Here is a 12,017-nt window from a genome sequence, read left to right as displayed (position 1 = left end):
CACCAGACATGTCACCCATTGAGCATGTGTGGAATGCTCTGGATCGACATGTACGACAGCGCGTTCCAGTTCCTGCCAATATCCAGCAACTTCGTGCAGCCATTGAAGAGGCGTGGGACAACATTCCACAGCCCACAATCAACAGCCTGAACAGCCAACTCTATGCAAAGGAGATGAGTGGCGCTGCATGATATTGTTGCATGTTGCGTTTAGATTTTTGTTCTCTGTAGTTGCTTATATGATACAGAATGTTCTCCCCAGTCTAAAGTAATAGATTAGATCATTTGTCATGTTGTGTAACTTTTAATGAGATGGTTTTCCAGAGTAGTTCATGTATATCACAGTGCTTCCTCAAACAACAGCCATGCTGTCTATGTAGCCTACATGAGCAAGTCAGCCAGTCATGAGAACAAATTGACAGACGTAAAAGCGAAGAAAACAGACATGTAGGAATTCCATGATACAGTGCATTGACCATAAAAAATTACTATAAATGCTCCATCTTGGGAAAATAATGCATTCATGAAAACAAATAAATACTTTTACTCTTTCATGAAATACTTTACAATTGTATTGAATTAGTTCTAATTGTTTTCCATCATCATGTGATCCAACAGACTTCCTGCTTTTCATAGTTTCATCATGAATCTAGAGTCCAGCTCCACTCATAGGACCCAAGACAATAGCTCTGAGGTCTAACTCAACTTCCAACCATATATGCATAATCTACAAAATGATGGCTTCATCATTCTTATTGCCGGCTTCAGCCTTTCTACCACTGTGCTTCTTATGGGGCGGAGTGACTTGACTTCCTGTTGTCATGGCCATGGGTGACAGTCTTCCCTGTCCTGATGATTCATGTCAGTTTAAGGCTCTAGCCACTCCCCCTTCTGGGTCGATCCATGAAGAAAGTGCCTTTTATGTCCTGGTGACATTGTGTGCACATTTTGATAAAACACTCAATTTAACAATTGGGTCACAAATCTACACTCTAACTAAACATTTAAAAAATCCAATAGTAGTGTGTTTTACATTAAAATACATTTGTCGTTTTCTCTGAAAATGCCAATTTTGGCATGTCCCACGTCATGTTTGTCCAACTTGAAGATTTTAACCGACTTACGCGTCAAATTTCCAAGTTTTCACCATCATTGTAATATCATTTGTTGCCTTGACAACATCATTTCTGGAAATGATTATTGATCTCATGTGATTAGTGATTCATTTACATTTGCCTCTCATGTCAACCAGTTACGTGAACTGAACTCTCGTTTTAATATGGTTAAACTATTCCTGAAATAAAAAGAAAATATCAAAAGGAGATGGGGAAATCATGTTTGTTATGAAGTTAAACATGTGCTCTTTGACAGAATGTTCAAATTTGGTGAAATAAGAAAGTTACACTACCCAGAAAGGCACTCTATTTGTGGAAGGACACTTCTGTGTTCACTGATCTGTGAGGGGGCTGGATAGGTGTCCATTCCTCCAAGATCTATGAACACAGACAGACTAGTGCCTACTACCTGTCCTATTGACCCAGGGCTAGGTGCCGTAGATTCCTGTCATCCTAAGGTACGTCAGAGAGAAAGAGTGGCTCTCACAGTTCGTCTTCTTCCCTTCCAGCTGGGCAATTTCAAATGTCAGGCCTAGCAAATGCTTCTACAAAGGCATTTCTCTAAGCGCAAGAATGTTTACAAAAACCAAAGTGCCCGATATGTCACCCAGGCAAGCAGACCTTCCCTGCAAACAGTAGTCCCACTATAGTGAAAAATATAGATAGGACAAAGAGTACATATGAGGACCCCACCACTGTGTTGTTGGGTAGTTTATAAGGCTGTCCCCCGACCTCATCGATGTAAAATCCTATAGGAAATATAAGAGCTGCCATACAGAGCAGGATCACTATGGAGGAGAGAGGAAACAAAGTTTAGAAACAGTCTTCTTAAAAACACTATTCACAGTACAACATATTTAGGGAGCAATATCTCTTACAACATTTAAAGAGTAGGCAGCAACATGATCTCAGGCTAAATTCTATATTTGCGTTTTCATTGTCGTGGAAACCTGACAGAGCTGAAAAAAAATCAATTTACATTGTCATATTAAATTGTCATTACTTGGTTATTATTATACCTCAATAGGTAATTCTAGCCCGATAATGATTAGGATAAAATGACCTCTGGAATTATAATAATAATAATAATAATAAATGTTATTCCGTCATATCCCTTGGACCACTAAAAATCCCTCCTCCTGGCTTTAGCTCCGCTCATAGCAACCCCATTTACTCTAGGTGTTCAAGGAGCCACTCAGCACAGTTCCATTTGAACATTTAGGCCATTTAGCAGACGCTCTAATCCAGAGTGATTTACAGGAGCAATTAGGGTTAAGTGCCTTGCTCAATGGCACATCAACAGATTTTTCACCTATTCGGCTTGGAGATGTGAAACGAGCGACGTTTCCGTTACTGGCCAACACTCTTAACCGCTAGGCTACCTGCCGCCCACACAGTTACCACACAAAAGCTTTTACTAAAATGAAACCAAAGTGACATTCATCTTGGCTTACTCAAATCAATTTGCTAACATCCATTAGTGACATAACAAGAATCTCAAGGTGCTTCAAAGCTGTAACTAATGGCTTTCCCTCAAATCACAGCCTATTCCCTAGTCTACTGTACTACTTTAACCAGAATAGGGGATTAACAGGAGTCTGTCTGGCCCCACTCATGACTTAAATGGTGACAGTGTTGGCCATGTTTCTGTATTGATGGTATTGCAGTCTCTTGGCCAGGCCGTCACTGTAAACGAGAACTGGTTCCCCATTGACCTGTCTGGTTAAATAACCGTTACATAAGTCAAAATGAAACGTACTCCCAGTGAAGGCGATCCAGCGGGCGTAACGGGTGGCCTCGCGGTGCCAGTGTGATGCCACCAACAGGCCGCAGGTCACTGTGAGGGAGATGATGCCCAGGATAATGAAGAAGAGGGTGGTGACCCACTCAGGGGGCAGCCGCGGGGGGATACAGGTCCATTCACGACCGTGGATGGTCTGGCACTGCCGCACCAGGCCTACCGTCAGGGAACCTAGAGAGACAGGAGAAGGAGAGAGAAGAGATAGATCAGTCAGGGTTAGATCCCACACAGCAGCAGTCCCACTGTCAGAGCATCTACAGAACACAGGAGGTTGGTGGCACCTTAATTGGGGATGGTTGGAGTGGAATAGGTAGAATATTATCAAATACATTAAACACATGGTTTCCATGGTTTCCATGTGTTTGATGCCATTCCTTTCGCTCCGTTCCTGCCATCATTATGACCGTCCTCCCCTCAGCAGCCTGCACTGCTACAGACAGAGTGCTTGATCACATACACCCACGTAGGAAGAATATCTTTCATCACACAGAGCATACTCTCGCTGTTCAGGTCAACTGTGCTCTCACACACCACAACAACATGTGTCACTTTTCAGCAGAATCTTTTCATTTTCTGTACACCTTGTTTTATTAGAAGAAACTTAACCCAGAGCAGTAGATTGCATCAGTTCTAAAATATCCCTCAACTTGTGACGGTATCACCATTAGAAAAGCTAAGATCTGTATGAGGCATTACATCACATCTGGACTAATGACCTCCCTGGTGACACTGGATTCCACTTCCAGTGCCCTGTGACCACACAAAGTAGAGCTCAAGGAAGGTTGGTATGGTAACAAGGCTGAAGAGTGGGACTCTTAGGCCCTGGACCAATGGCAGGGGTCCCTGAGGAATCAATCAATGACGTAAGACTTGGATGGCTCAGGAGCAGAGCCCCTGACACCAGAGAGAGGAAGAGAGCTGGAGGGAAGAGGGGGAGAGAGAGAGAGGGGGATGGAAGGATAACGAAAGCAGAGGGGGGACCCAGAGCCTCTGAAAACACAGAGAGAGATGAGATAAAGGAAAGAGGAAAAAGGAGAGGGAGAAGATAAGAATTCACATCAGAAAGTCACTCACTGTCAAAGAGCCTCTCCTCTCCTGCCCCAAAGCCTGGTGGGTCCAATTAAGTCAGCAAGTTAGGCCTGCTGAACACATAACTCTTCCAACAACAATAAGAGCATATATGAACCCCATCCTCCCTAACCCAACACAGAACGTGCCAACTCAGCAACACTCAACCCCCTCGTCCATACAGCTACAAAGGACAATTCATCGGTATAGATTTGAATGAGAGAAATGTGAAATTAAATCCTCCGACCCCTTTCTTCTCCTTCTCTCTCAGGAGATGAGTTATCCCTGAGCCAGCACGTTGTGTCTTCCAGAGGCTGGAGACAGAGAGGAGAGACGAACAGTGGGCAAGGCTTGTGAGATATACTGTGTACTGAGTATTTCAAAATACCGATGTTATGATTTTCAATACTGTTTTAATTTGTTAGGGTTGGGGGCACCAGTGCTATCACACTGCTCATAACTATAAGTTAAGTATAACTATAAGAAATGTAAGATCAGTCAAATAAATTATATCCAGCTATGAATTTGGTTTGCTAACTTGCTAGCTAAGTGGCTACATGTGGCTACAGATCCCTGTTGCCTCAAGTGTTTTGTACGTCCGCGGCCCTTGTGTGCACATTCAGTAATACCGTATACCCCGGTATGGTATACAAACAGTATGAACATCTGGATACCACCCAACCCTAAGCAAGACACAACCATATTTAGTCTATTGGATTAGAGAGATGGACGGAGATTTACAAATACCCCATCATGGTTCTGAGACAAGAACATACATCACTGAGGTGGGAGGGGGGGAAGGAGTATGGGCCAATATGATGAGCCCTGCTCCCTCAAAAGTTGAAGGACATACTGACTGTGGTCATGTAAAAATATTCCCAGTGTGAAATAGTTCCCAATCGTTCTGATTGTTGTAAAATTTCTCCCAGTGTGAAAATATTCCCAGTTCAATAAATGCACAAGCCTCTCTTTATGTGGATGGCTGAGCTCTAAGCTCATCTCTTTATGTGGATGGCTGAGCTCATCTCTTTATGTGGATGGCTGAGCTCTAAGCTCATCTCTTTATGTGGATGGCTGAGCTCTAAGCTCATCTCTTTATGTGGATGGCTGAGCTCATCTCTTTATGTGGATGGCTGAGCTCATCTCTTTATGTGGATGGCTGATCTCATCTCTTTATGTGGATGGCTGAGCTCATCTCTTTATGTGGATGGCTGATCTCATCTCTTTATGTGGATGGCTGAGCTCATCTCTTTATGTGGATGGCTGATCTCATCTCTTTATGTGGATGGATGGCTGATCTCATCTCTTTATGTGGATGGCTGATCTCATCTCTTTATGTGGATGGCTGAGCTCGTCTCTTTATAAAGAGATCCACATAAAGAGACGAGCTCAGCCATCCACATAAAGAGACGAGCTCAGCCATCCACATAAAGAGACGAGATCAGCCATCCACATAAAGAGATGAGATCAGCCATCCATCCACATAAAGAGATGAGATCAGCCATCCATCCACATAAAGAGATGAGCTCAGCCATCCACATAAAGAGATGAGCTCAGCCATCCACATAAAGAGATGAGCTCAGCCATCCACATAAAGAGATGAGATCAGCCATCCACATAAAGAGATGAGCTCAGCCATCCACATAAAGAGATGAGATCAGCCATCCACATAAAGAGGCGAGATCAGCCATCCATCCACATAAAGAGATGAGATCAGCCATCCATCCACATAAAGAGATGAGATCAGCCATCCATCCACATAAAGAGATGAGATCAGCCATCCACATAAAGAGATGAGATCAGCCATCCATCCACATAAAGAGATGAGATCAGCCATCCATCCACATAAAGAGGCGAGATCAGCCATCCACATAAAGAGATGAGATCAGCCATCCATCCACATAAAGAGATGAGATCAGCCATCCACATAAAGAGATGAGCTCAGCCATCCACATAAAGAGATGAGCTCAGCCATCCACATAAAGAGATGAGCTCAGCCATCCACAAAGAGTAAATTAATGGTATTCAATAGCATTCCATTTATTCCGTTCCAACCATTACTATGAGCCTGTCCTCCCCAACTAAGGTGCCACCAGCCCCCTTTATTTATCCTTTATTTAACTAGTCAAGTCAGCTAAGAACAAATTCTTATTTACAATGACGGCCTACCCCTGCCAAACCCTCCCTTAACCCGGATAACGCTGGGCCAATTGTGCGCTGCCCTATGGAAACCCGATCTTGCCCGGGATCACACCCGGGTCTGTAGGTACGCCTCTAGCACTGACTTAGACCGCTGCGCCACTCAGGATTCCTTTGATTTAAAGACACATGTAGACCTACTGTATGTGGATCTAATGCTGATCACAGCTGTTATGTCGTGACTATTGACATGGCACCCTAATATAATACTCATAACAAAACCAAACTGCTGTGTCCTGTTTCCTCATCCATTATAGTGATCAAATTTGCGTCCCAATTATCAGAATCACAAATTAATGGTAGGAAGTTATGGTACCAACTCTGATACACATCATATTATAGTACCAGACAGATCTGAGTGGAAAACATCCCTTCAATAGGGTTTACTTACTTCAGCTGATTATTTTGAGGTTATACCCCTTCAACAGTTTAGATAGATATACAGTAGGATAGATGTGTCAACTATGAGGTAGCATACCTATGAATGGTTGTATGAGTCTGCAGCGAGAGAGCACACTGAAGTGTAACATACTGCATGCATACTATGTTGATTCCATGATCTCTGAGCCCCTCCATTTTCTACACAGGATATCCTGTTCATTCGCTATACATTATTTTATCTAAGTGAAGAGCACAACAGAAATAGGCGTAAGCTACCAGGACTTCACATCCCAACCGGCTTCATATCCTTAGTGAAAAGGTCCTGCCTCAGAAGCATAGTATCACATATTCCACTGTCAAAGAATCAAAGATACTGATAAAACGTTAAAACAGTGACATAGTATATCCTATCATAACACAATATTTCCCTCTCTTATTAAGCAAGCTTACACACCCATTCCATAGCTCATCATTGGTGTAAATTGTACTTTTTGTTCTATGGGACTCTTGGGGGACATTTCTTATTCGTGGGACTGTTCAGCAGCTGTTTTAAGTGTGTAACACATCAGACATCAAGCTTGTCTAATAGCCAGGGTGTTGAGACAGAGGGAGGGGTGTGTGTGTGTGTGTGTGTGTGTGTGTGTGTGTGTGTGTGTGTGTGTGTGTGTGTGAGAGAGAGAGATTGTGGGCCAATGTCTGTAGTTAGTAAACACTTCCCCATGTAGCCCCAGTCAGTCCCCTGCTGCTTCCGACTACAGAATACCTGCGTAACAAGCAGGAAATTAGCTAGTCTAAGACACACACACCTCTATAAACTTTTATAAAGCTTCACATCCTGGATAACTACAGAGAGGTTTGCTGTAAACAAATAAACCATAATGATTCCTTTCCAGGCTAAACTTCAGGTGGTGAAAGAGACATTTGTGTTTATAACAACATCTGCCAATCTGATGGAGTCATTGTCAACATCTGTTTATCTGTAAGCAATAAGCATCATCTGGTGCTGCCAAAATACTGATACCATAGGAAAGACCATAAGTTAGACCTGCAAGTTAACTTCATTTGCAGGAATAACTACACTTGTAGGAAAAAAAAGGTGCCATTCTAGAACCTAAAAGGGTTCTTCAGTTGTCCCCATAGGACAACCGTTTGAAGAACCCATTTTTGGTTCCAGGTAGAAACCTTTTGAGTTCTATGTGGAACCCTTTACATAGAGGGTTATACACAGAACCCAAAAGGTTTCTACCTGGAACCTATCGGGACGGACAAATAATATTTTTGGAAACCTTTTTTCTAAGAGTGTAGGTCTAAGCATTTATCTATTACACCTGGACAAAACAATATGTTGGACTTCATACACACACAGGGCCTTCCAGTCAAGGCAATTTCCTTGATAATTAAGCTGTGAGTGCTTCATCTGAAAGAATTCTCCCTCCCAGCAGACCTCATCAGGAAAGACTCCACACATTACCATTTACAAACACTGCTTCTCTCCACCTGGTAATTACTATTAGGTTGGAACAAAAGGCTTTTAAACCCTGCTTGATTTCATACCTTCTCTGTATGGGATGAGGGGAAGTCTCACAAGGGAAGTCTGGCTAGTAATGACTGAAAACACAATATGGGTGGACCTCAAGCCTGTTTCTGTTCCTTCTTTGTATGATATGTTCTACCTGAACGCTCCTGGACTGTGCTGTAACAGTGTAATGGAGGCTATAAATTGTCATTAATATGTACATTTTCAGGTTCCCATTAATTCTCAAAGTGCTGAGCATATAATAAGAGTTATAACATGATTAGAACCATGTCACCTTAGATTTATTAAGTGATGTTGTTGGCCAGAGGTTAGTGTGTGATGTTGTTGGCCAGGGGTTAGTGTGTGATGTTGTTGGCCAGGGGTTAGTCTGTGATGTTGGTGGCCAGGGGTTAGTCTGTGATGTTGGTGGCCAGGGGTTAGTCTGTGATGTTGGTGGCCAGGGGTTAGTCTGTGACGTTGGTGGCCAGGGGTTAGTGTGTGACGTTGGTGGCCAGGGGTTAGTGTGTGACGTTGGAGGCCAGGGGTTAGTGTGTGACGTTGGTGGCCAGGGATTAGTGTGTGACGTTGGTGGCCAGGGGTTAGTCTGTGATGTTGGTGGCCAGGGGTTAGTCTGTGATGTTGGTGGCCAGGGGTTAGTGTGTGACGTTGGTGGCCAGGGGTTAGTGTGTGACGTTGGTGGCCAGGGGTTAGTGTGTGACGTTGGTGGCCAGGGGTTAGTGTGTGACGTTGGTGGCCAGGGGTTAGTGTGTGACGTTGGAGGCCAGGGGTTAGTGTGTGACGTTGGAGGCCAGGGTTTAGTGTGTGACATTGGTGGCCAGGGGTTAGTGTGTGACGTTGGTGGCCAGGGGTTAGTGTGTAACGTTGGTGGCCAGGGGTTAGTGTGTGACGTTGGTGGCCAGGGGTTAGTGTGTGACGTTGGTGGCCAGGGGTTAGTCTGTGATGTTGGTGGCCAGGGGTTAGTCTGTGATGTTGGTAGCCAGGGGCTAGGGAGGACTTGTGGGAGGAAAGTGGGATGTCATGTCTGGTTTGGTCTCTCCTATGTTTTCATTCTTTGTATAAAAAAGAATTATCACAAATGAGACCATTAAAATCTAAACATAGGACTCAAAAGTTTGCTTTTCCATCCTGGCTCCTACCTCACAATGACAAGGGGAAAATGTCACCTATCCCGGTTGTTTATGCAGTAGGCCACAGCATGGAACTACAATCTGCTGGCTACAGATGTATCTAAAAGGCATTAGCTCATTCTAAGTGACCTATCGTTTAGTCGTAGCCTTTACTGTTGCACTTAATTTGACCATGTCCTCAGGCTGAATACTGTAGATTAAATACAAATGCCCCAGTCTGTCTGTGTCAGATGCATAAAACATACAGAGAGTGAGTGCAAAGCTGAACAGACCTGCAAGCGCATAGCCGGATATGTGGCCCTCACTTCACCACTGAGTCTGACACACTATTTGTCAACAGTCACCCTGCTCTTAGACCACTGCGCCACTCGGGAGGTGAGTTGATAGCTAGTACAGGGTAGCTTATATGCCTTGAAGGGACATGGGGTATCAGGGAGGTGAGTTGGTAGCTGGTACAGGGTAGCTTATATGCCTTGAAGGGACATAGGGATCAGGGAGGTGAGTTAGTATCTTGTACAGGGTAGTTTATATGCCTTGAAGGGACATGGGGTATCAGGGGATGTTGGGGTGAAACAGTAGAGGGCAGTTCAATTATCACCAGCTGTGGAGGATGATGATTGGTGGTTTGAGGACAAGCCCCAAGAGGCCAAGCCCCGAGAGGACGAGAGCAAGAGAGAATGCCAAAGTAGCTCACTGTATTTTGGAGGGATGGGGTGGATGTGGGGAGAGGGTGGATGTGGGGAGAAAGAGGGCAGGACTGCTTGTATAAAGTGTAACAGATAATGTAGAAGGTCTTTGATGATGCCATATTATAAGATTCTGAAGCTCAAGAGAAAGGTCACCAGAATGCCAAAGTGTTATATTTGGAAGAGGGTGGTGGTGTTGTGTGGCTGATGCAGTAGAGTGGAAAGAGAATGATTCAAAAACATTGGGTTACGTGAACTGAAATCCTAGAAGAATAGTGTGTCAAAGGGGTTAATTAAGCAATAATGCCTGAGGGGATGTGGTATATGGCCAATATACTATGGCTACGCATTGCAGAGTGCCTGGATACAGGCCTTAGCCATGGTATATTGGCCATTTAACACAAACCCCCAAGGTACCTTATTGCTATTATAAACTGGTTGCCAATGTCATTAGAGCAGTAAAAATAAATGTTTTGTCATACCCGTGGTATGAGGTCTGATATACCACAGCTGTCAGTCAATCAGCATTCTGTGATGAACCACCCGGTTTATAATGCACATTATTGATCATTGTCAACAAAGCCCCTTAGGGGCCACACAGGGTGACAGCCAGCTGTAGCAGTCTACAGCCAGATGATAGACACTAGACAGATAACGTGTGGAAATATATTAATTAAGTTAAATGCCCTCACCTAACTTACCAGTTGCATCTCCGGTGTTGATCCAGTCTGGATTAGCAATACTGGCGATGGCAAAGATATCTGCTGCTAGAAAGAGGCATCCTGATATGACGGTGAGTTTATCCATTTCTCAGACGTGGATGCTCTCTTCTCTTCTCCTTTACATTGAGTCAATGAGGAAAGTCTCCTTTATCTCGCCCTACAAAAGGAAAATAGGTCTGAAGAGACTCAGGCATGGATTTCAACGTCCAATATCAATGTTTTGGTCTTGCCCAGTGGAAGCATTGTCGTAGTCCTCTTGGGGGAGAAGGGCAAAGCCTCTCATCTTTACGGCGCGTACGCAGCAGTCCTGGTGTAGGAGTTATGCAAAGCCGTTTCCGTTATGTGAAAAGTTGCCTTTGCAAACTGCCTTCCCATTGACTTATAAATATCGACCATGGCCCTGGCTATGAACGCCCGCTGTTCCACCCATATTCGCCCAGTATTGAAACCTGGTAGCTTATGGTGTAGGAGGAAAAATATATTTGAAAGAGTAATGGAAGGAAAATTCAAAAGTTTTGCGACTATTTCGCCGTTATTAGGACATTAAATATATTATTGCAAGCGTGCACACTGTACCGCTTATTTCCTGTGTTCCTTTCTCTTCTCCATCTGAGATTTCTTCGCTGCAAACAAATTTCATAAAATACATATCTTGAGCGCAATTGTCTAATTTCATGTAATATGCCAATATTCCCTTCAATAGAAATAGCGTTATTTATCCTTCGTGAAATGCCCGTCAGATGAATGCATTCGAGGTAGGAATCAGTGGTTAAAAAAATCGTTGTTCTCTCAAGTATTTTTAGTAGACGTTAACTCTCGCGAGATTCTGTTCAACTCTGTCAAACAGAGAACCAAGTTTTTGGGCGCGTTTGAGTAGTAAGGCTAAAGCAACTGAATGTCGGCGAAAGTCGAGGAGGGACGTAGGGGGACACTAATGTGGTTTTCCAACAACAAGGCTCAGATCAGCATGGCAGTGTTGCCAAGGTTTTATTTATAATTTCGAGGAAAAAAAACGTGTCTCCAACACCTACTCACAAACTGAAATTATATCTGTGTACAATATACAATTAATTAGTGAGACAGAGCCTCAATCACATTGATTAATTCACTGTAGGCTGGACATGATTTGTGGTAAAGTTGGTCACTGTTTCAGTCACGTCTTTGGGCCAAACAAAAACACTCAAAATGATTGGTTGACAATAGAGCCTCCCACAATGCAGGAGATGGGTGCAGGATGAAGTTTGTAAAGAGCAATTGCAGAAACTTACAGTCGAAATGTTTTATATAATGCAAATTGACAAAAGTGATCTGCTCGAACGCGCCCTAAATCTCTGCCTCATATTTCTGCTATACTAACCAGGTTTCCAACCTTTTCATGCGCG

General features: G+C 43.6%; 1 protein-coding gene across 2 annotated transcripts; it reads right to left on the bottom strand.

Annotated features, from left to right (window-relative positions):
* Positions 1-283: 283 nt before the first annotated feature.
* LOC110502936 (uncharacterized protein C16orf52 homolog B) lies at positions 284-11,473 on the bottom strand. 2 transcript variants are annotated; one of them, XM_021581284.3, is made up of 3 exons: positions 10,606-11,473; positions 2,874-3,086; positions 284-1,902 (listed from the first exon to the last, which is right to left on the bottom strand). In XM_021581284.3, exons 1-3 carry the CDS (start codon positions 10,718-10,720, stop codon positions 1,718-1,720), a joined length of 513 nt encoding a protein of 170 aa, XP_021436959.1. In that variant the 5' UTR covers positions 10,721-11,473; the 3' UTR covers positions 284-1,717. The 2 variants fall into 2 exon arrangements, with proteins under 2 accessions (XP_021436959.1, XP_021436960.1); XM_021581285.3 differs by having other exon boundaries at positions 10,615-11,470.
* Positions 11,474-12,017: the final 544 nt, after the last annotated feature.

This window comes from Oncorhynchus mykiss, chromosome 23 (assembly GCF_057628025.1).
Source record: "Oncorhynchus mykiss isolate SJ-2025 chromosome 23, ASM5762802v1, whole genome shotgun sequence".
Taxonomy (NCBI): domain Eukaryota; kingdom Metazoa; phylum Chordata; class Actinopteri; order Salmoniformes; family Salmonidae; genus Oncorhynchus; species Oncorhynchus mykiss.
This window is presented reverse-complemented; position numbering and strand designations above follow the sequence as displayed.